The 26,570-nt window shown below is 31.6% G+C and overlaps 1 protein-coding gene across 1 annotated transcript; it reads left to right on the forward strand.

Moving 5' to 3' along the window:
* Positions 1–4,223: 4,223 nt before the first annotated feature.
* On the forward strand, positions 4,224–25,542 carry LOC139520593 (alpha-centractin). Its single transcript, XM_071313396.1, has 11 exons — positions 4,224–4,356; positions 7,928–7,992; positions 10,937–11,012; positions 11,575–11,700; positions 13,012–13,136; positions 14,718–14,934; positions 16,988–17,080; positions 18,758–18,932; positions 19,792–19,853; positions 21,007–21,047; positions 22,526–25,542. Exons 1-11 carry the CDS (start codon positions 4,306–4,308, stop codon positions 22,626–22,628), a joined length of 1,134 nt encoding a protein of 377 aa, XP_071169497.1. The 5' UTR covers positions 4,224–4,305; the 3' UTR covers positions 22,629–25,542.
* Positions 25,543–26,570: the final 1,028 nt, after the last annotated feature.

The following is a 26,570-nucleotide window of genomic DNA, read 5'->3' on the forward strand; positions in this document are numbered from 1 at the left end:
TGGACGTTTGGTAATCCGCATTTAACCAATCAACTAGCTTTCAGTAACATAAAGTACTCTCAAATCGACATGTAATAACAATATACTTATTCAAATAAGCATGCAGATACCGGTATTTATAGGGAGTTAACAGTACACGATATATTAGTAAGAATGAATTTCTTGAATTTTTATTAGATAGTATGAACGGAACAGAACTTCTGCATTAGGCATCAACTGTGTGTGTGTGTGTGTGTGTGTGTGTGTGTGTGTGTGTGTGTGTGTGTGTGTGTGTGTGTGTGTGTGTGTGTGTGTGTGTGTGTGTGTGTGTGTGTGTGTGTGTGTGTGTGTGTGTGTGTGTGTGTGTGTGTGTGTGTGTGTGTGTGTGTGTGTGTGTGTGTGTGTGTGTGTGTGTGTGTGTGTGTGTGTGTGTGTGTGTGTGTGTGTGATTGTGTGGCCGGGGGAGACTTAAGGTTAAAGAATAAAAAAAATGAATTATATATATATAGTAGTCTCAGAGCTTATGTGCCTATTTTTTAATGAATGCATGTTCGTCAATATGTATCATCAATTATCTTAATCTGAAAGAAATAGATATGCAAATACTAAATAGGACTGGGAATGAACTGCTTTATTAAAGGGCTTCTCTGGTCTACGCTTGGCAAAGCATATTTAAAAAAAACCCAATAAAACATTAGATCTGATTGTTCTGCGTTAATGTCTAAAGTATGTATCATCATGATTAATGACCAGTACATTTAATGTTTTCTTGTACACAAAATTTGCAACAACAAATGCTGAAAACCCAGCTTTCCGTCGAAGGTCTTCGACCTCCCGGCCCACGAAGCTCCCATACAAGGGCTCTGTCCTGGACCTGCTGGAGACCAAAGCTGGCAAGTGAAATCGTGTACTTCATAGGTCACTTAAGACTAAACACAGCTAAATGAAATAAGATGTACAGCAAGAAATACGAATGTGTCGGTATTTTAAAACAAAATCACTTATAAAACCAGTATACAGGCTAAAGAATCCCGGCGAAAACGGGTAATTGCTAATTTCACGACACGGCGGGTATTTTCAAATATCCTGTGTGAGAGCTGAAATTTGCAGACCGAAGGATACGGGGCAGTTTACAGGTATTTCAATCTAATGCTTCGTCTACAGTTGAGTTCAGGAGCAGGATCCAAGGCTACATGTTATGCATAAAAGTTGAAAATCAAAGCCATTTTCTATTGGTGCATGTGTGCAGAGTTAGACACTATCGAATGCCACTTATTCTTAATATTATTTTCCTTAATGTGGTGAAAGCCCTGCCACTGTTCAACAACCTGTAGAAACGACACAAACATTACTCAAACAACAAAATATATCACAAACTATATGACATAACTATGGTGGCCGGTTAAGGCCATTTCGTGTTTTCGCCCTTCATATTCTTTAGGATGAAATCGCGAAATATTTTTCTTTCCGATTTTCGGGTTTTCAACTTCACGTTTTCGAGTTTTCGTATTGTAAATATAAAAAAATATATAAAGTGGTATGCTTGCCAATGTGACAACTCTTCACAAGAGACCAAATGACACAGAAATTAACAACTACAGGTCGCCGTTCGGCTTTCAACGATTAACAAAGCCCATACCGCATAGTCAGCTAAAAAGGCCCCGAAATGACAATGTTCAACAATTCAATCGAGAAAACTAACGGCCTAATTTATGTACAAAAAATGAACGAAAAACAAATATGTAACATATAAACAAACGACAACCACTGAATTACAGGCTCCTTACTTGGGACAGGCACAATCATACAGAATATGGCATGGTTAAACATGTTAGCGGGACCCCCTTACATGGTACAGTTGTGTAAGAGCATAACTCAAGAACGAACTATAAAAATCCGTTGAAAAGGCATTACTCATGAGATGGTTACGAACACAAATACTACTCAGAGTGGACGTGGTCGGGTACTCGTATGTCCCAACAACAAAAAGACAACAAGTATACAGATCTGAAAGTACTCGCAGTTACTGGCAGCTAGTTCAAATCCTACATCAACTAATAAAAAAATAATGCATTTGATGATAACAGCACTTTATGCACATTGGACCGTATGGTCTATTTTTTAAGGTTGAACGCGCACGTGTATTGAACTTAAATATATATACGAAAAATGCATTGCATATCATCGTTTCTTTTGTTGACTAGTAAATAATTACTACTAAATTTATAAACATGTTTTTTATGTAGTCTACCTTCACTATGATCTAAAATAGTGTTGAATAAATCACAAACAAGTAACATTCCAATGTAAATCAACAATAGGCGTGCATTAACAAATGTCAAACAATTTGAGTTACAACTTAGACACACATGCAGGCAATTCATCCCTAAACAAAGATATGTTTTCGATTCAAAATTGCTTGATTCTAAAAATTGTCTCAGAAAGTAAGTGAATAAATGATTTGTTGCCATTGAAAATAAGGGGATCATGATGTGTGTATATGACATGTTGATTTATAATATTACATAAGCATTAATTCACACACGTAAGATTTTTCTCTACGTTGCTCAGGGAACAATGCTAAAGACGGGACAGGTGCTTGATTTTTATATGTCTATTCCAGAGAGATATATCATGTTGAGGACATGTTGAGGACATTGGTAGGATGGATGCTTCCACCTGATCCTGAAAATTCGAATTAAATTGTATACGTCCTCTCTCAGACCGGCAATTCTTTTTCATAAGCCTTTTATGGAAATATTTTGACTCAGTTAACTGACTCCCTAAACACTATTGCTAACGTATTTTTTTTCTCGACTGTTTTTAATGATTCAAACTGATTTAACTTGCAAACGAGTACATGGTCGGACCCTTCTATTTTTATGAATGAAATTAGGTTTGATTACGTATAGAAACTCCTTGTCTGTACCAATTGGAATAAAAAAATCAACTTTGATCTTTTTTTAATTTGATAAATATACCGCAAAAAAATACCTTTTTTCTAAAATCCTAAAACTTTGTTAAAAATGAACTATTTTCTTAGAACTGTTAAACATACTATGGGCAGTTTAGTACAGAAGATTTTCATAAAGTTCTAAAAAAAACTCCGCTTGTGTTTATCTATTGAAATACAAAAGTTCAATATGAGTCCATCATGTCCAAAAACAAAATTTGGAGTAAATGTCTAACATTTTAACCCCTTTTATCTCTTAGAGTAGCACGTGAAGGTTTATTTTTTGGCAGTGGCTATTTTGCCGGCACTCATTATTCAAGCCGGCAAAATAGCCTATTTCTTTAGAAATTACTATTTGACCGGTACCAGTAATAAAGTGAATTTGTTGCTGGTGCTGGTAAAATAGAAATGTATTTTGCTGGCATTATGTACTACGGTAAGCGGAAGCAAAGTTAAAAAAAAACATTTTGTTTACACGTTTATGCAATTCATATAACTGACTATTATTTCAAAAGTAAGTTCAATTTTTAAAAATATTTTTAATTTTTGAAGATATATTATACCAAAATTATGATGCGCTTGAGATTTTTATTTAACTTTTATTTTCTTTATAACACACAGTTATACTGAGGATTTATTCTTATGCATAGACTGACACTGGCTGATTTTAGAAATAATTACAACTACGTGTTTAAATCTGATTTCATTGCAACAAATGGGTGCTATTTTTCTTGCTATACATTCTTTAGTAATTTATACTTTGACTGATAAATGTTGATAAACGATTATATGTGTCTCAAATGATGTACCTTTAGCGGTTTAATTATTAAACTACTGGTACATCAGTAATTACTTGATTATTTTATGTTGACAGTGCACATTTTCATAATACTTTTCAAAAGTAAATATTTGATTTCACTCTTCACAAAAAACTACAAATTCACCATATTATTGCTGGTGCCGGCAAAATAGCCAGATCTAAGAATAAGGATATTAAAATCAGTGCCGGAAAAATAGCAAATGCCATATTTTTTATTACATATTTGAATTGCTTTGGTGAAAAATCGGTTGTATGCAAATTTTTGTTAAAAAATCATTATGGGAAACTGTATCTGTGTTTGATTAAAAGATAAATGAAAAGTGTGTTTTATTGATTCAATTTATTGTAGGTGTTCATTTTTTTCTCTCTTTTTTCTTCTTTTTTCTATTGTTTTGTGTTGATTTTCTATCTTTTTAATCGTCTAAGAGTTAAACAACAAAATCCTTTTCAAATTAGGCAATCCGTATTTCAATCATCTCCGTCTGGAATTCGGACTAGACTCTGTAATTACTTGTCGCCAACTTCTTCCGAAATTTATGAATGCACTAATATTATGGACCCTTATTCCGATGTTATTGCAAATCAGCCCGTTGTAATAGACAACGTAAGTCTGCCAGATACACAAACTTCTACTAGCAAAGACTGATGTCTTCAAAGCAAGACTGCATCAGCCATTTTACGATGTCATCAACATAAATATGGCCCACATTGATTGACTGTCATGAGTCATAATATTTTTTTTTCTGCTAAAAACACCTGGAAATATGTCAAAATCATTGAATTTATTTCATTCAACATCAAAATACATATGATGTATACAACTGATTGAGAAAACGGTCCACATGGCACCCTAGTCCAAGATTACTCTGACGTCCAACGGCTGTTTTGCCAGACAAGCTACGGCCGTGGGAAGTCGGAGCTTGTCCCATATCAAAAAGTGGATATTTGCTGTTCAAAATAGATGCGCTGCTTCGTCGCTTCTGGTGTCAACTAACTGCCTTGGAATTATATAAATCGGGTATCAATTTGTTCATTATTCATTTATCTCTTCATTTATGTAAGTTTCACCTACCAGCCACCCTTTATCATGTTTATTTTTTCCATATTTAAACAGTTTTCACAGTGACCCATCGATTCAGACATTTTTACTTTATTTTCAAATGGACGTCAAGTTTCGAGAGAATTGACGACCTCGAGACTCAAATATGCAAATATTTTATACTTTTTTCAGCTCCTTTATAGGAGATCGATAGCTAACATGTAGAAGCCAGCCACGATAATTCACCTCCTTTACAGGAAATCGGTATTAAGCATTTAGTGCCAACCACAATAACAATTGGAAGCTCTCGGACATTTAGATTACTTGCATCGTAACAGTCTGCACGGTTAGCCACTAGTCCAATGCCGCAGAGTAGACTAGTAAAATTTCATTCAGACTAGTAATTTTTTACAAAACTTTGTTTGGACCAATAAGAAAAATGTCAGAATATGGGTCTTCGGACTAGTACATAGTTAAAAAAGTTTTTTGGTACAGACTGTTGTAAATGAACGAGGTGTTAGATAACTTAGATTATGGTCATTTGCATAAATCATCACTTTTTTCTCGTGGTCACGTGATAATCTTTGAAATGAAAGTCAAAATGCAGAAATAGATGGGTCACTGTGAAAACTGTTTAAATATGGCAAAATAAAGGGTGGCAGGTAGGTGAAACTTATACAAATGAAGAGATAAATAAAAAAAATAAACAAATTGATACCCGATTTATATAATTCCAGACCAGTTTATAATTGACACCAGAAGCGACAAAGCAGTGCATCTTTTTTTGATGGGCACTTTTTGATATGGGACAAGCTCTGACATCCCACCCCATCCATTTGAGAACTTGTAAACAGTCGAGATACCAACCCCTAAACCATATAATGAAAAATTAATATTCCTGTTCATCATTTCAAGAAGATTTGAATGACATGCAGGGTCAATCCCTAGGTGTTACTTATGTATATATATCACTTTACTAGAACAAACCAATTTGTACTGAACTTTGGCCAATGTCAGGCGACCATCGGAATAACGAATTATGGGAGCTTTGTTTCGGAGATATGGTAACAGCATCCTGTTAATACAATAGACAACTTTCGAGTTCGACGCATTTCCGTCGTCACTTCCGATCTAATGTTGAGCAAGTGGTTGAAAAACTATAATGCTATATTGTACGAATTATTTGGCAAATTGAATTCTCATAATTGACAATCAGCACTGCGGTCATTAGGGAATTGTGATTATTACCTACAGAACAACCATTATTTCTAGTTTATCCTGCACAATGACGATCACTAAGATGCTTGATGAACGTTAAACATGTTAAAATCATATATAAGAAACCTCAAATTAAAAAATTAATGCATATGTTTTTTTATAACTCAATGGATAGTTTTCATTCATCATTGTTCATGTCATAAACGTATGTACATATACTTTTTTCTGATGAAAATTCCTTAATTTGTTCATAATTAGCTATTAGAAGGAGTTTACTTTTTTAATTGCTTCCTTCCAAGGATTAGAAGGAGTTTACTTTTTTAATTGCTTCCTTCCAGGGAGCAATTCCCCGACATTTTCCCTATGCAAAGTGACCTCAGTGTGACCCATCTCGTAAAAATCTGGTGATCGCAATACGCATGGATGTCCTTAAAATAAACTATTATCTGATTGTACTACATGTTAAACACATGCTCAATATCCATGCTTTTTTGTTGATTGTTGACAAACAGGTGACAATCGTTAATATTTGGCTTCTAAACACAAAGTTTAATTACCTGCCATGTTTTCACAACAACACTGACCGATTGAAAAAAATTTGACGATTAAATGAAATTTAGTCAGCAGGGTTTAATAACATCCATTGTTCAACCTGTTAGTAAAATGCATTTTGTTTAAATATACTTTTTCACTTTTTTGGTCTTTTGGAAAATGTTGTTTGTACCCCTTTTCAAGAAATTTGTTTTGCATACTCACAAATAAAAATTGTGGTTTTTATCCAGTGCAATCATAGGTTTGAATGTTGTTTTCAATTAGACTCTGACATTTTAACTCTAACTTTTTTGGATTCAAGCGTCACTGATGAGATTTTTGAAGACCAACGCGCGTCTGGCATATATACAAAATTTAGTCCTGGTTTCTATGATGAGTTTATTTAGAGTGTAACTTTAAATAACCAATTTTCCCAACCAAATAGTATAGATTAGTAAACAAAGTGACCACTGTCACAATAACATGCTAAATAATTTTGAACTACTAAGTAGAACTACAGGCTGTTCATATGATGTTTGTCAGAACTAGTAGAACTACAGACTGTTATGATGTTTGTCAGAACTAGTAGAACTACAGGCTGTTATGATGTTTGTCAGGTTTTCATAGTTTTTTAAACAAATTTTTAAACTTTCCCCTTTCATTTCTTCTAAAGTTGCAGCTGGCACTCAGACTGAATCAGTGGTACTGCCTGCATTTTCCAACAATAAATTATGTTAATAAATTATTTACTTACTTACTTACTGAACATATATGATGATGGATACTTATAAATCTGATTTTATTTAAGCAATCATGCTTTCATCAAATTTATTCTGTTTACATTGGTTTAAGAAATAATTCATACAAATTATGGAAGCCAAAGATTTGTTGGAAATTTACACATGGCCTAGGCAGTGATATTTGAATTTTATCCTGAGCATTAGCGAGGGATAAAATTAAAAAATATCATGGCCCAGGCCATGTGTAAATTTACATAATTCATGGAAGCCAAAGATTTGTTGGAAACTTACACATGGCCTAGGCCGTGACATTTGATTTATCCTGAGCATAAGAGAGGGATAAAATAAACGAATTTCACGGCCCAGACTATGGCTTTCATGAATTATTCCTATTCTAATGGGACAAATACAATCATTAAGAAATTGTAGCAAGGGTGGGGATGCCATGTGTGGCTCTTCGTTTTTACGCCCTGTTAGATAAAGCTAAAACTCTCTAATAAATCTGTAATTTGCATGAATTATTCTAAGTAACTGCTAGAAAAAAATGTGTTTAATTCTTTAAATTCTCAAACCCAACTTTTGTAATTCTTAATTTACATTTGTTTCTTGTAAAAAAGAATTGCATTGTTTTTTTTCTTTTTTTTCAGGGGTCTGGTCTCATCAAAGCTGGATTCGCTGGGGATCAAATACCAAAACACCATTTCCCAAATTTGTAAGTATGTCAAGGGTGGCTTTGATGGTGATTCTTATCTTTAGATTTGTAAAACTGGCCTGAAAAAAAGAACAATCTTCTTTTAGCATGTAAGGTAATGCATAAGTCAACAAATGACAGCTGGTTGGTGTATGCTTCTAATTGACTAGGAACTTTATGTCACATGATAACTTTGTATACATGTAGCAGGTAATTTTTTGCAAGCGTTTAGTTTTTGACTCGCTTGTGACTGCAAGACCAATTGATTACTATCTGACAGTGGCACTGTCTGCATAAAGCTTATTATCCCCGGCTTAGTATATATCCAGGATTTTGATTGGTTAACGCACGTCGTTACAAAACCCATAGCCCCTGGGTGTTGCTAACCCATATCCACGGACGTTGCTAACCATTATTCCGGGGAACTTCACGCAAGTTTTCCTTAGTTCCATGATTGCTCCTTGCGAAATATTGAATTCTGTAGATTATCCATAATGTTTGTAATTAAATATTTGATTCATTAACGATTTTGTCCTATTATGCCGATTATTTACATTCATTTCATTAAATGCATCACTTGACTGCAACATATATATTCAAGGAATGGGACTACTGACCTAGCTATGCAAATGACCCACGTTGACGTCACACCATCTATGGCGTAACGCTCACAACATTGAGCGCCAAATTTGACTCTATCCAGTTTCTCTGTTTTCGTATTAAAACGACTTATATTTGACTACCTGTAGGGTTCTACCAAAGGTAGTACCCTACACCCCGTAAAAAATATGTAAAATATCCAAATTTCAATAAAACTTTTTTAGATAATGAAAAAAACGTTGTTTTCGCGTTACAGTTTGTACACGAATTTCCATAAAACTCGCCCGATTCGGACTAAGACCGGGGATAAATTCGTTATCTACGTTCATATCCGTAGATATGGATATTTTAACACCCTTCGGCTACGCCTCAGGGTGTACTTGGGTACTTCATGGTGTTAAAATATCCATATCTACGGATATGAACGTAGATAACTTATAATATCTTTAAGGGTACAAGACATACACTCTTGTTAATTTTCTACAGTACCTGGCCAAAAGTATTCGTCACCTGCATTTTTTGCTATATATAGAATAGAATAGAATAGAATATTTTATTTACCAAATTAGGGCCCCAGGAGGGCATATGATACAGACAATATTATTATAAACAATAACATATGCAATACACACACAGTAAAGATATGTAACAAGTGTTATAAAAATAATAAAATAAAATAATATAACACAGAAAATACACTCAACGAAATAGTAGCAATGTATTATTATTCAATGAATACTATGTTGAAAATGACTCAAGTGCACCCGGTAAGTGTATCTTCACTTTGAGAAGACAAACATGAGGCATTAGTAGTTTGTGCGGAGAAATGTCAATATATAATATATATATTCATATGAAAACACATTTTTCTAAAAATGTATTTTGAGGGCATTTATCGTTCGATTTTGATCAACAAGGCCTTAAAAGACGTAGAATTGTCTAAAGTATGTTTGTTTATTTGGTAATAGTTTTGCCTTCATGTTTTTTTGTTTTCTCTTGATGTGAACACATACATTAATTTTTTGTAATTTTAATTTGGTTGAATATATAGCAAATTTCTGAACAGAAAATAATATTTGTGTTTATCTTGTGAAAAAAATTGAAAATGATCCACAAAAAAATATAACCAAGTAAACAAATAAACCTGTGACAATTCTGCTTCTATTGGTACCATGTTGCTTAAAATCAAACTAAAAACGACCCCAAATTTTTATTTTTTTTAAATGTACTTTTATATACAATATATAGCGAAAAATTTCAAGTGACAATACTTATGGCCACACTCTGTAGTTGTGATTTGATAACAAAATGTTTATTATTACAATGTATTAAAAAAAAAAGCCTATTGGCAAATCAGAGGTGACCCAAACAATAGCACAGAATAGTTTTAAGGTTAACAGCTGTAGCTAAATATCAAAATGACATCCATTGCTTAGTAATACATGTAATATGACTGATTGATAGGTTTGCTTAACATCAAGTAAATATAAATATTCAATATGCTTATTTAAATGTCAATATTTTATGCAGAATTATGACCAGGCCATTTAAAAGTATAACAACTTTGAAAACCTATTTGGTACTGTGTAGACACATGCTTGATTAACTATTGTTACATTCCTTAACTGATCAATAAATTGTTTTCAGTTTAATTGTTTTTTACATCAATATACTATATCAAAGTGCAGGTGACCACAGCTGTTACTGTAAGATAAGATTGTAGAGTAGAAAAATGATTTATATTTTAATGTTTTTGTCATATATATGACTAGTTCTTCAGAAATCAATATTCATACTCCTATTTGTATTTGTCATCCTAAATGTTAAATTGATTGATTAAATTTTAGTATAATAACTAGTGGCTTAGTTAACACAAACAGATAGTTACTGTATTTCATGTATCAGCTCCATTGTTTGTAATTTTTTGTTGTTGTAAATTTAACCACATTAGTTATCACTTATATTTTGAAAACTTTGATAGCATAGATATTCAGAAATAAGCTTGACAACAGGACTGGTTTGTTTTTGATCTGACCTTCTAATCATCTGTATAAAAGATTAAAATTCAATAAAACAAGACCTCTGGCATACACATGATACAGTTACACCTGTGATAATTGAGCCTCTTGTTCAGAAAAAGACATAATTCAATATACCCTCAGTAAAAAAACTTAACGGCGGAGAATTTTTCATTGAGAAACCACATGCAAGACTCATGAGGGCTACCACTTTTGATACATTTGATTTCTGATAAAAGTTTGTTAACAGGTACATATATGAAACTATTTTTAAAAGAGAAAACAAAGAGACTTGTGTATATTTGATGAAATATTTCATAAGTAGAACTTTTTATTTATATTTACAGCATAGGTAGACCTAAACATGTTCGTGTTATGGCAGGTGCTCTGGAGGGGGATGTTTTCCTTGGACCTGACGCTGAGGTATGGTTACTGTAAATTCTGAATTTATTAATTTTGGGTGCATTTATTAGTTCATGTGTTCAAATATGAACAAACAGTTGAGATTAGTTATTGCAATTTCAGGAAATTCAGTATACAAATAATGCTTTCAACATTTAGATTCAAATTTTTATTTTTTTGCGAAACCTATTCAGTCACACATTTTTTCACAATAATTTTTTTTTTTAAATAGAAACAGCAAACATTTTTGATTTCACAATACTTGAATATTAATAATAGTTTTGCTTAGTTTTGTTCAGCTTACTATTACTTATCTTACAATATTCATTTTTTTATCAGCTTAACGGGTAGTCCACCCTTTTCTATTAAAACTTCGTAACAAGATTTACAAATAAAGCACAAAAATGTCAGAATGAAACACTATAAGCTTATACATGTTAACTGATTGATTAAATAAGCAATCACTTGTGTTCTTTTGCTTATAATCATTTGACTTGCTTTTGCATGCACAGTAAGTGCAATAGAAGCTTTGTAGTCTCACATAGACTCTTGCATAAATAAATCCTTGATTTTTGTTTAACAGGAACACAGAGGTCTTTTAACTATAAAATATCCAATGGAACATGGGATTGTACAAGATTGGAATGATATGGAAAGAATCTGGCAGTATATATATTCCAAAGACCAACTACAAACATTCTCAGAAGAGGTATACATGCTGTAATGAAATATATTATGTGCATCTCTAGCTATATTGATATATCAGGGAGTATCTCAACTGGTTACCATAATCCACTGTACTGGATTCTGGAATATTCTTCAGGAAAGCATAAATGTTAGATGCATATGGATCCCTATTTTTTGGCCTTATTAAATGACCTTAATAAAAAATCTGTATGAATTAAAATTTTGAAGTTGTGCTGGCTATAGTTAAATCTCACTTGAATCCACTTGTGAAAAAAACGCACTATTTTAAAAATTAAAGTATAATTGCTAACACCACTTTAGCAAATTTCAGAACCAGTAAATACCAAAAACTAATTATACATATATATGTATATATATAATTATATCATACATGTTATAATTAATATAATTCTTAAGAATGTAGATCATATACTAGTGCATTTAGCATTCTCTTTATTTAGTGATATTTAGTTTAAATTGATGATACATTAATTTGAGAAATGGAAATGGGGAATGTGTCGGAGACAACAACCCCACCAAAGAGCAGAAATAAGTCCACCAATAGGTCTTGAAAACAGAATTTCCAGCACCTGATGGGGGCTTCAGCTTTCTTGAAAGCAAAATGTGTACTAGTTCATTTTAAATGGATGTCACACTAAACTCAAAAACATATAAATGAACTAAAATTATAAAAGATACAAGACTAACAAAGGCTAGAGGCTCTTGACTTGGGACAGGCACCAAATAGTGGTGCGTTAAACATGTTTTGTGAGATCTCAACCCTTCCTCTATACATCTAGTCAATGAAAAAATAAAAATAAAAGACAGCAATGCTCAAAGTATCTCCAGTTTAAAAGAAGTCTGAGTATGATTTCATAATAGGTAACAAATAAAACTAATCAAAATGACAATGATACATAACTTAACACAGGACTACTAGAAGATACTGACATGCTAGATATCTTCTTAATTTTTTTTTAGATAACTGCTAAAATTCAGAATAAGACCAGTTTCATTAAAAAAGTTTTTTTTCAAAACAGAATGTATAATACAACAGAATTTGAGATTTGTGGATTTTGGTGATTGATTTTCAACACTGGACACCAAAAGAACATTGTTACGTATAAAAACACCTCTGTATGTGCATTGTCTCTACTGTTAAATTGAGGAAATGCTATTGGTATATAATGAATTTCCATAATTTCATGACATGCACATTTCACATAACAGTATAAATTTATACTTTATCTTAAATTATAATGTATAATTTAATTTGCTGGTAGATATGGAAAAATAGAAATACATGTACATGATTTTTCAATATTTTTTGCAGCATCCAGTTCTACTGACAGAAGCCCCATTAAATCCTAGAAGAAACAGAGAAAAGGCTGCAGAAATATTCTTTGAAACTTTTAATGTCCCAGCTTTATTTATATCCATGCAAGCAGTTTTAAGTTTGTAAGTGAACAATTGAAATAAAGGGTTTGTAAAATGTACTAATTTCAACGACATTGAAAAAACTAGACATCATTGAGATGGTGGGCCCCGCTGAAAATAATGTATGGTAAAAAAATGTATCTTAACCATAGCACATTGGGTTGTCAAGTGAAACAAAAGTTTTTGACCTTGACCTAGGAAGTTGTACATACATTATGATATTCGTTAATATAAATGTCAAAAGTTTAAACTTTGAAATCATAACGGTTATCTGACAGACTTAACTCAAGATATAGAGTATACACAATCTTTACCATAGGACATGGAGTTGTCAACTGAAACCAAAGTGTTTGACCTAGAACTTTGACCTAGTCATTGAGCTAAAATACAAAGTCTGTTGTAAGCTGTTTTTGTATTTGAATCTTTATTCTCATAAAGCCAATGCATTACATCAGTACAGAGATAACAACAATAACTATTTACAATATATACAAAAGCTGATTAAAGCCTCAGATGAAAATGTGAAAATAAACAAAGGAGAAAACCAAGGGCTTGATTTAAGCTTAAATCTTTAAACAAAAACAAACATGTACAAATTTAAATATTGTGATGCCAATTTTAAGAGACATGTTTTGTGTTGTGTATTTTTTTTTGTCTCATTGATAAATCTACTATAATTAACATCGTGTAGCTACTTATAGTGTACATCATTTTATAAACTAGTCTTTTTCGAATGTGAGTCATGCAAAAAGTAAAATCACAAAAATACTGAACTCAGAGGAAAATCAATTCGGAAAGTCCTAATCACATGGCAAAATCAAATAGCAAAACGCATCAAAACGAATGGACAAGAACTGTCATATTCCTGACTTGGTACAGGCATTTTCAAATGTAGAAAATGGTAGATTGAACCTGGTTTTATAGCTAGCTAAACCTCTCACTTGTATGACGGTCACATCAAATTCCATTATATTGTCACCGATGTGAGAACAAAACAAACAGACACAATAGGTAAAAATGTCAAAAATGGGGGTACTGCAGTCAACATTGTGTTATCATCTTAATCACTATAAAAACAACAAATAAAACGAAGAAGCAAAAAAAAGGCATACATCAAATTAACATCCTCATTTTGATTATATTATACGATTTTATTTGTCTATGTAAAATGCACCCATCAAGGAAGGAGGATTTTGAGTACTGGTGTAAAATTGCGCGTTTGAAATTCGCACAGGTAGACATGAATTATTTTGTCGTTCAAAGTATGACGGGATGCAAAGAACATCATTTTATTCTGAGTTTCAAGGTAAACCAGAATATCAGACAAAATATATTTAATAATATATAAATAATTGATGAATATTTCATTCATATCCTTGATGAAAAAATATATTTTATATATTAGACAAATGGCAACAGAGTCAGATCTATTCATAAAACATGTTTTGCATTGTTCTGCTACAAATGAACCAAGCCTACATGAATAAATTTAAAGAAAAATTTGTTCCAATTCTGTTATAACAACTATTGGGAGCCTAATGTTATGATACTTCTGCAGCCATTACAATATTTTATCTGATTGGATTTATAAAAATGTTTCAGGTATGCTACAGGAAGAACAACTGGAGCAGTACTAGATTCTGGTGATGGTGTAACACATGCTGTACCTATATATGAAGGATTTGCTATGCCACATAGTATTATACGGTCAGATATAGCTGGTAGAGATGTCACTAGATATCTCAGATTGTTACTGAGAAAAGAAGGACATAATTTCCACACATCTGCAGAACTAGAAATTGTTAGAACTATTAAACAGGTAAAATTTAAAATAGCTGAAAACACAGGTCGTATTTTTTTTGTTGTAATTATTTTATTTTTGATGATGAAACATGAGAAAACACAGCTAGTAAGTTAAAACCGTTTTTTGGTAAATTCCTTTAAAAAACATATTTTTAAACAAGTTTATTTTTCCTGGGTTTAAAATAGATGGGTGGTCAACACATCTACAAAATGAAAATGAATTGTTAATTTATGCCCTCATTATAATTCATGATAAAAAGGATAACCAACATAGATAATTCAAAGGAAATAGTAGAATTATTAGTCACTTCAGTATAGTGTGGCAGAAGTTTATATGTTTGGTATAAAAAAAAAATCATATCAAGATTTGCCATAAAAGTCTACACATTAAAATTTAGAAGTACATTGTATTCCATATTGATAGTTAGATATAAGAAGATGTGGTATGAGTGCCAATGAGACAACTTTCTATCCAGGTCACAAGTTATAAAAGTAAACCATTGTAGGTCAATATATGGTCTCCAACACAGAGCCTAGGCTCACACCGAACAGCAATCTATAAAGGCCTCCAAAAATTACTAGTGTAAAACCATTCAAGCGGAAAACCAACAGTCTAATCTATATCTGATAAGGTTTTATGGTATATGTTAATATTCATATATGTACAATCAGGAATTTCAATGTGCAGGCGGAAATAGCTACAGTAGGTACATTTTACAATTTTTGTCGAGCCTGCAACTTTTGTTGCAGAAAGCTCGACATAGGGATAGTGATCCGGCGGCGGCGGCGGCTACGGCGGCGGTGTTAGCTAACTTCTTAAAAGCTTTATATTTTAGAAGGTGGAAGACCTGGATGCTTCATACTTTGTATATAGATGTTTCATGTTACGAAGTTTCCGTCAGTCACATGTCCAATGTCCTTGACCTCATTTTCATGGTTCAGTGACCACTTGAAAAAAAAGTTCAGATTTTTTGTAATGATAAATTCTCTCTTATTATAAGTAATAGGATAACTATATTTGATATGTGCGTACCTTGCAAGGTCCTCATGTCTGTCAGACAGTTTTCACTTGACCTCGACCTCATTTCATGGATCAGTGAACAAGGTTAAGTTTTGGTGGTCAAGTCCATATCTCAGATACTATAAGCAATAGGGCTTGTAAATTCGGTGTATGGAAGGACTGTAAGGTGTACATGTCCAACTGGCAGGTGTCATCTGACCTTGACCTCATTTTCATGGTTCAGTGGTTATAGTTAAATTTTTGTGTTTTGGTCTGTTTTTTTCATACTATATGCAATAGGTCTACTGTATTTGTTGTATGGAATGATTGTAAGGTGTACATGTCTAGCGGGCAGATGTCATGTGACCTTGACCTCATTTTCATGGTTCAGTGGTTATAGTTAAATTTTTGTGTTTTGGTCTGTTTTTTTCATACTATATGCAATAGGTCTACTATATTTGTTGTATGGAATGATTGTAAGGTGTACATGTCTAGCGGGCAGATGTCATGTGACCTTGACCTCATTTTCATGGTTCAGTGGTCAAAGTTAAGTTTTTAAGTTTTGGTCTATTTATCTAATACTATATGCCATAGGTCAACTATATTTGGTGTATGGAAATATTTTATGATCTTTATGTCAGTAGCGCAGGTTTCTTTTGACCATGACCTCATTTTCACGGTTCATTGCACAGTGTTAATTTTTTGTGTTTTGGTCTATTTTTCTTAAACTATAAGTAATAGGTCAACTATATATGTTGTATAGAAGCATTGTTAGCTGTACATGTCTGCCTGGCATGGTTTATCTGACCTTGACCTCATTTTCATGGTTCATTGGTCTTTGTTTAGTTATCTTGGTTAATGTTAAGTTTATGAGACAGTTGTAATAAAGCTTTATACTTAAGACTATCAACATAATATCAATGATTAGTATAGAAGGCGAGACATTTCAGCGTGTGCACTCTTGTTATTTTTTTGTGCTTTTCTTTAAAATATCATTTATTAGAGAAGCCAGGTAATTTTAGCTAGCTAGTTCTAATAATACAATGATGATAATTCTTTGTACTTTCAGAGAGCCTGTTATTTATCTTTAAATCCATTAAAAGAAGAATCAATGGAAGGAGAAAAATCCCAGTATACTTTACCTGATGGTAGTTCTATAGAGGTAACATGATTATGGACAAACTGCATACCTGCCAAAATTTTAAAATGCCCATGGAGGTTTTACCTGCAAGATGGCTGTCATAGTCCTACCAAACCTTTAAAGGAGCCTTCAATTTTATTTTATATTGTTTATTAGCTTCTCCATATTTTTACAATGCTATACCAATGATAAAATTGATTGTTTTGTTTTGAATGGCATTGGCAGCAGAAAATGCTTTTGGATGGGGTGGTGAAAAGTTTTTGTTGTGTAAAAGCATGATTGACATGATTTATTATCATGCTTACAACAACACTCAAGAAAAGTTATTCTAAGGGCGACTATGGTATACAAATATGATCATTTTTGGTCTTTCAGGTTGAAATGTCTGAAAATCAAAATAAACATGAAAAAAAATGCAAAAAAGACAGCAAAGGTCAGCAAAAATTTAGAGATGAGTTAAAAAAACGAAAAAAAACTTCCTAATTTCTGAATTGTACTCGACAAAAATTATTCGTTTTTCCAACAACAGTAGAGGTTGTTTTGAAAAAGACAACAATATCACTGGCTTTTGCTGAGTGGGATTTACAAATATGCTGTCATTTCCAGTCATAATGGTGTAGTTCAAATTGAAGCCTCATTTTCAATGAGTTCCATACTCACTATAATTTAATGACTCTTGCAACAAATTTATAATGGGTTGATCCTTATTACATGATCTTCCTGTTGTAGGTATTAATAATTTGTTCTAGTCTTGAACATATGTGAAATATTTGCCACTGGACATAAGCAAACCATATCAAATTGTAACATTTCTTGCTTGAAAATGACCTCTTGTCAACTTTTATTCAATTTTTAAGTGTACACAAAGCCAAAAATAGTTACACATCACTATGTACCAGTAAGCACATCACTAGGAACCAGTATTAAAGCTGTATTTGTAAAGTTATTAAACCTTTGATCAAGTTAGACCAAGGCTGAAGCTTAAAATACAAATCAGTTATCTTCTAAATACTGTAAATTCAGATATTATTGCGATTTTGTCATTATAGACTTATATGCGATTTTTATTTTTTCGATATTGAGAAAAATCCTATTAAAGTTATATACCGGTACTAAATTTCAAAATGCGAGTTTAAATTTTTTTTTAACTATGTCGTAATTTTCGCACTAATAAAAACATCAGAATTATTTCTGAATTTACAGTAGTGCAAGAATAGTGGTTACCTGTTCCAAACAGTGAATCTATATAGCTATAGGTGCTTGTATTTGATTTTTATTTTCCCAAAATAACAAAACAATGGTGTACTATAAAGTTCAGATATGAAAATGAACATATACTGTAAATTCAGAAATTATTGAGATGTTATTATTATTGTGAAAAATGAGACAGGGTTATTAAATCAATAAATAAAACTAACATTTTGAAACTTTTTGTTTGAATCAAACAGGATTTTTCTGAATATCGCAAAAATTAAAATCCCGTTTTAGTCTATAATGACAAAATTGCAATAATCAATGCACAAAATAATTTTTGTATTTACAGTATATATTAATATCACAAGTTGAAATATGAGCCATGTAGTCAACAGAGGAATAACTACGGTATGATATAGGGATCCATACAAAAATCATACATTTAAAAAAAAAAAGAAGTATAATCGTATAAAGCTAAAATAATTATTTTTTTTACTATTTCAGTTAGGGCCATCTAGATTTAGAGCACCAGAATTACTATTTAGACCTGATTTAATTGGAGAAGAATTTGAAGGAATCCATGAAGTTCTGACATACGCAATACAGAGATCTGACATGGACTTACGGCGAATATTGTACTCAAATATAGTATTATCTGGAGGCTCAACTTTATTTAAAGGTTAGTTTGAATACGGTGAATATTGTTCTCAAATATAGTATAATCTGGAGGCTCAACTTTATTTAAAGGTTAGTTTGAATATGGTGAATATTGTTCTCAAATATAGTATTATCTGGAGGCTCAACTTAATTTAAAGGTTAGTTTGAATTAAGTGCACTGATGTAAAACATTTCTTCCTGTAATTGACATACATAACTTATTTCTTCCTTTAATTGACATATATAACTGTGCTTTTGTAGTGATAACTGTTTTTAAGGCAAAGCAAATACTTTTGTTTGGTTTGTTATAGCTCACCTTTAGTTTAGCACCTGCCTTTAACCATAAAAAAGAGCCATATAAATAAAATTAATGTCCAGTGGAGCATGAAAATTATATGAATAATCTTTTATTAATATTTATTTATAATAGATGGCACTAAGTTTGCATAATATTACAGCATTGTCTACTTTGACAATTAGTAACAACATTTTTTTGTAGTTTATGGAAGGTCCTGTAAAATAATCCTGATTTGGTTCTTATAATATAATACTATTAACATTCATACTTATATTAGCTGACTGGAATCTGAACCTCAATTAGTTCATAATTACGAGGAAGGCCAATGGCCGAAATGTCTTGAAAAATTGGTTTATTTATACAATTATATATAGTATGTTCCCTATTGGAATTTTGAAAACAAGGAGTTCATAAATGTTTTTTGGTTTTCTATTTTAGTATTAAGTGTCCCTGACTTAATAATTTCAGAAGCATGTGTATATGTAATGCACATACAAATGTATTAATCAATATTATTATATGTGTGTATTAAGTCATATCAGAACTTAGGATAGTTAAAAGTAATGTTTTACTATTATTTTAGGTTTTGGAGATCGTTTGTTGAGTGAAGTAAAGAAAATAACACCAAAAGATATAAAGATTAGAGTAAGTAGATGATTTAACAGTGTACAATTCACAAATCATTAAGAATTAAAAGGAACTGATTCACTGTAAAAAAAAATCCTTACAACATGGTCTGAACAAAAACAAAATAAAATCTTTCACATCACACTCTAGATACTGCTGGATATAAGATGGGTTAAAGTATTCTTCAAAGATCAATAACTGTTCTGTCACATAAGTTTATTCAATTTAATTGCAAACTTCTTGAAACTATGTAAAACAGAATTTTAATTTCCTGCTACCCAAGTTTGCTACCCAAGTTTCACTGAAAAATGAAGTACATAGTTTTGTCTATATTTAAAATGTTCTAAGACAGCATTTAAACTATAATTCCACCTTATGTAATAATGCTGTATTTTGATTGGATGAAAATCATGGTATTTTTCACCAATTTCTATATATTGAGATTTTCTTTTCTCTACCAGGGTATTTGCCATTAGGGAATTCCATATACCGAGGTATTTGCTAGCAAATACCATGGCAGATGGGAAATACCCTAGCAAATACCATGGCAGATGGGGAATACCATTTTCTAAATATAACTCAATGAATTATTTCTATTCTAATATGAAAAATTCATGGTCATTCTAAATATATGTTTCCAGATGAAATATAGAAAGCATCATTATCGAATGACGTAAAAATTCCGGGAATGACGTCATAAATAAAACTCAACGGAAACGAATTGTCAACCGGTCACATACAACTGGAATCCACTTGTATTACGCTTCACTGAAACTGATAAACAAGGTGTAGTAGTCAGCCGAAAACCAGCTTATTATCACAAAAAGGGAGATATATATACAGTCAGTGACTGTACATAAAAAAATGATAAGAAATGATTATACGGTCAATGCAATTTGACTGCGCAAATAACACAGTTGCAGTGTATACAAAAATTCAAGTTGAAATTTCATATGATACCTGATTATAATAAACTTTCTGAGGTGGAACATTCGGTGGAATTAAACAATTATATCATGCTTACAAGTGGTATTTGCCAAAAATACTGGTTTCGAGGTAATCAAATTTCCCTCGCCTAATGGCTCTGGAAATTTGAACCTCTCAACCGGTATTTTTGGAAAATACCCCTTCTAAGCATGATATATTTGTATAATAATGTTTAATATTTCAGATTTCTGCACCACAAGAAAGACTTTATTCAACATGGATAGGGTAAGATAATTTGATGTTAATGCTTCAATGTAATTTTAAAAATGTCAAATGATCCTTATTTATGGGTTTATTTCTCTTTATAAAAAAGAGGAGTTTGAGGAAAAAAAGATGTGAAGGTAATGTAACTGAAATTGCTATTGGGATTTGAATAAATAGTTTAATTCTGGTACTGATGAAAAAACTATCTTGGCCTTTATTATATCCTCCTTTTACTCTGTTAAGCTGCCTATTTGAAAATAAATGTTCCTTTAAATCTGGTATTAAGTTTTACCCTTGTCTGTCTGTGTGTCTGTCCATATGTCTACCAATTGGTTTCCCTTCTCTAACTTAGTTTGCCTCTACCAAATGTTATGAAACTTATACACAATGCTGATTACCACACACCTTAGATGAGGTTTTAAGTAAGTTGGCGTCACCTACACTGTTTTAGAGTTATGCCCCTTAGCAAATGGAAAAATTACTTAATCTTTCGTTTCCGTTCTCTAACTTAAGTTTGCCTCAACCAAATGTTATGAAATTTATACACAATGCTTAATACCACAAAACACGGATAAAGTTTAAAATTTTGTGGCTGTTTTGCTGATTTTATTTCAGTTATGCCCCTTTACAAATGGAAATAAAATACTGAATATTTTGTTTCTGTTCTTTAACATAAGTTTTTGACCAACCAAATGTTATATATCTTATATACAAAATTCAGATAAAGTATGAATTTGGGAAGTGTCTCTTCTACGGTTCTAGAGTATTATCCCTTTATAATGTTCTATTCTAGCAGGGGCATCTTCGGTGTCCTATGGACAAATTCACCCTTTATTTGTAAAAAAGGTGAAATGAAATTTCAGTTTTGCACAAATTTGCCTGGTGAGTGATTCAGGCTCATAGTACTTAATAGGAGCCTCAAAATAAATCATATTTTTATTTCTTTTCCTTATTTCAAAAACTCAGTATGGTGATAAAAAAACCTGTTGCCAATTAAAACATGTGGAGCATAGATATAACATTAGAAGCAAGAAATCCTTTTCAATAAAAAAAAAACATCTTGTGAATGAAAAAAATCATAAGTTATGGCAAATTCAGTACAACTTATGATCAATTATAAACATAAGATTTGTTGTGAAAATAATCACAGATTTAACAGTAATTTTTATGCCCCACCTTCAATAGTAGAGGGGCATTATGTTTTCTGGTCTGTGGGTCCGTTCGTCTGTTCGTCCGTCCGTACATCCCGCTTCTGGTTAAAGTTTTTGGTCAAGGTAGTTTTTGATGAAGTTGAAGTCCAATCAACTTGAAACTTAGTACACATGTTCCCTATGATATGATCTTTCTAATTTTAATGCCAAATTAGAGTTTTTACCCCAATTTCACGGTCTACTGAACATAGAAAATAATAGTGCGAGTGGGGCATCCGTGTATTTGGGACACATTCTTGTTAAATAATTGAACTTACTTGTTTTGATATTGAACATTTTGTTTTTCAGAGGATCAATTTTAGCTTCACTGGACACATTCAAGAAGATGTGGGTATCAAAAAGAGAATATAATGAAGACGGATTTAAAGCCATACACAGAAAAACTTTTTAGCTGACTTAGTGATTTAGAATTTTAATTTATCAGTCATGTAAATATTTTACCTTGGTCTCATTTTGGGGCAGAAGAGGAAGTGTTTGGCTTCATTGTTACTATTTTCTAGCGGTACACTTGTAAGCAATTTTGATTAAAATTAAGAAAAATTGATCAAAACTAAAACACGACTTCAATAAATTAGGGAGTTCATAGGTTAATTTACTATAAGCATTTTTTTTTTATTAACAAAAATGATAAAAACAAACGCAAAATCACATCAGCTCATTTTATTTAAAAAAAAAAATCCATAATGAAAAGGGTCAAAGGAAAAAGAACTTTAATTGATCATATAATCATTTAAGAGACCAGGTTGTCAATACAAAATTAATATTAAGCATACCATTAAGATTTGTCTTTTTTGGGGAACAAAACTTTGCTGAATGGAGAATGTGTTGTTGTGCATATGAAATTTAAAGTATAGTTATGTCTAAAATTTATGATTCTCTGTGCTATAAGTTTCAATATGATAAAAAAAAAGAAAAAAAAAAAAGTATTAAATGAGTTGGTACCCAAAAACAAAAATTACCTTGCTTTTTAGGCATGCTTAAAAAAATTAAAGAAATGCTACTAAAACAACTATAGTATATTGCATGATAGGATTCATTTAATTATTTTGCTATTGATCAAACATGTTATTCATGTATTGTCAGATTCACATATATGTCCTATATGCACAACATATTTTATATAGTGTATTTTTCAAAAGTGCTTTTATCATAATCTGTAAGAAATTTGGATTGCATCAATTTTATTTGGGGAAAAAAACTATAAATGAATTATTCTGCTAACTTTTCTCTCTTATTACCTTAAGTTTACAGTAAGAAATTCATAATGGCTGCTGTCAGAGCAATTCTTAATGAGGCCAATGGTTTATTTATGTTTGTCATGGATGAACGCTACATTTATCATGTTATATATGTGCTATTTATGGCAAGGTGTTTTATCATAGTTTTTTTGTAACTTAGCTACCTGATGAAATTAGATGACAACTTTTTAATACTTTATAGCTTATATTCTGTTGATTTATATACTTATACATACTGCCTTTTCTCCTCACCTTCATATGTTAGAAACCATAATACTGATTCACAAATGTTAGGATATTCTAGTCTTTTTGTTGGCATTTGTTTAGTATTGAGTATTTTTTGTGTTTTTTTTTTTTTTTGGCTAATCAACCTTTTGTTTACAAATTATCTCTGCAAATGACTTTTGAATTAAAAAAAACTTGATACAAAAATTTCAAAGTTAACGTCTAGAGTATTCCAATGTATATGGGTATTCCTTTTAAAATGGATATTTTCCAGAAATGGAAGTCAGTTCTGGACAAGCAAGGGATTGATCAAAACCTTCTCTCTGCAAGGACATTTCTCATTCAACCAAGAACTTACTCATTTTCATGTTACATGTTGGTATGTGCAAATACCTTTTGTTACAGTGCCATTTATTTGATATTTTTGCAAAGGATCACTTACAATAAGGGGTTTTATATGCTGAATTCACTATAAGCCTTAAAGGCCATTTATTAGTCAAGATTTAAAGAGTGCAAACATGACAAGAGGTTGTAATTTGTGTAAACTATATCTATATAGCTTTAATGTGCCTTTAATATGTCTTATTTTAGGCTCTGGTTTGCTAACATTTAGCTTTGTAGTATACAATTTTATTTCTTTAGAAACCAGATCCATTTTTTTGGTCGAGATTAAAGTATAGGGGATAAAATGAATACCTGAGTATTCATAGAAGACAAACCCCAAATTTAAATGTAAATCTATTAAAAAAAATTAATCTTTAGTGAAATGAACAATGAATGTACGTACTGTTTTGAAATAGCTGCAGATTTCATCCCAATTAACAGCAGTTTTCTGGACCAATCAATTGAATTAATTTTTAAAGGGGCCTTCCCATAAACAAAAATTTAGACATGCAAGTATCGGGTCTGAGTCTCTAATGATTAAGTTAAATAAACCAGTAATGTAGCTTTATAAACAGAAAGGACCTATATAGAAAGATTTTTATCAATAATTCCGTGAAGTTGTAATGTAAAAGGAGTAAGATTTCAGACTACTTGGTAAATACTTTTTGAGAGTAAAACAAAGGTATTTGGCATACTAATTTTTTTATTTCTTATAATTAGTTAATATATTATCAAGCTAAATTTAAAACTTGTTTAGACTTTAAGAGAGACTTTAATATATTGTCGGTGGCTGGTATGAGATTTTTAAAATGATGGTGTGTCCTCGTTTCCATGTTCTGACAAAAGATTATAAAACCAGTGATTATAGATGAAATTAAGATCCTATGTTTTATTTAAACTGTCACAGAAATTCATCAAACCATCTCTGTAGAGTATAGATATAAAGGAAAAAATGGTAACCAATGTGGGTTGTGTATATCTGTCATAAAAAACATCAAAAAGAGCTTATGTTATACAATACCGGTAGGTGCTTTTATTTTATTAATAGGGATTTTTCTGTGATAATATAAAGTAAATTAATGTAAAAAATAACACGATGACTAATTAAGGAGACCCAGTTCTATTTTTAGGAAATTTTTAATTCAAAAACCGATCAAAGAAAACAAAATTGTAAATGAGAAGTTTTATAATTCTTTTTGGTGTATCATTGAAATACTCTATCTTCTCCTCTTAAATAAGCCTATATTGTAAGAATGATAAGTTATTGAAATAGTGTAGATTGATTAGGGATGCAAACGAATTATTGAAAGTTTCACACTTGCCAGTGAACAAATTAAATATTTTGTATATATATGGTGTCGAATCTCCATATAAACTAAATTGTAATGTGCAATATTGCATCCATGGGTGAAATGTCATGTCAAATACATCATAATAAAACAAAACCTATAAAGATCATTTGTTTTCTTGTTATTTTATTATCATAATTGCATTCATACAGCAGATATTTGATTTGAATTTGGTTCCTTCCTTCCTATAGGTGTCATACCACCAATTACTCCCTCAAATTTAGAACGTATATGAAAGTAGGCCTACTCAGACAAAAAATAGTGCATTTGATGTCATTGTTCACCTAAACTAACCAAAAAATTTGCAGAAATGAAACTTTTGTTGAAAGAGAAATATATTAAGACCATTTTGAGCCAAATTTTACCTGTCTAGGAGTTTGCATTTAAAATTGAGAATTAATGCGCTCCATGGTATACTAATTTAAGATTTCCAGAAAACCAGGGGTTATTTTTAGTGGTACCTCCTTTCGGGAGCTCTCTTCTTTCTTATATGATTTTGAATGTATGTTGAAAATTGGCATGCAGAAAGGTGACACCTGTACATTTCAGGATATACCTAGTTTCTATGAAGTTAGAAAGCTGTGAAAATTGCCAAATTTGGTTGAACAGATAGGGACTTTTAATTGGTGGTATGACACCTATAACTTTCAAAAGCAAAATTGAAAAAATTATTAATTTTTAAAAGTTTGGTAGATTCAGAGCTATATAATTATAAAAGACAAACCTAATTGTATAATATGTATCTGGTAGATTGTTGTAAAAAGATGCAAGGCACAAAAAGTCAACAAAAATGTTTAAACTCATGATGTTAGATTTTTTTTTCTGAGTGTTAGCATTCAATTTTACTTTTAGCTTACCTGGCACACATGAAATCGTGAGCTTTTGTAATTATTTTTCTAAAAATCTAAAGACACCAAAATCACATGCCTGTTCAGGGTGCCCCTCCCTTTTGTGGTATAATTTGATTGATTTTATAGGGAATCACTGAAGCATGACTGGAGCAGGCCCCTCTTAGGAAAGTCAGTGGGCCCCACTTATGAAATTTCTGGATCTGCCACTGAAAAGGTATTTAAAATTCTATGTTAAAGAAAGAGCAACACCATATCAAAAGAAAAAAGATGAAATACAAAAAAACTG

This window comes from Mytilus edulis, chromosome 4, assembly GCF_963676685.1.
Source record: "Mytilus edulis chromosome 4, xbMytEdul2.2, whole genome shotgun sequence".
Taxonomy (NCBI): domain Eukaryota; kingdom Metazoa; phylum Mollusca; class Bivalvia; order Mytilida; family Mytilidae; genus Mytilus; species Mytilus edulis.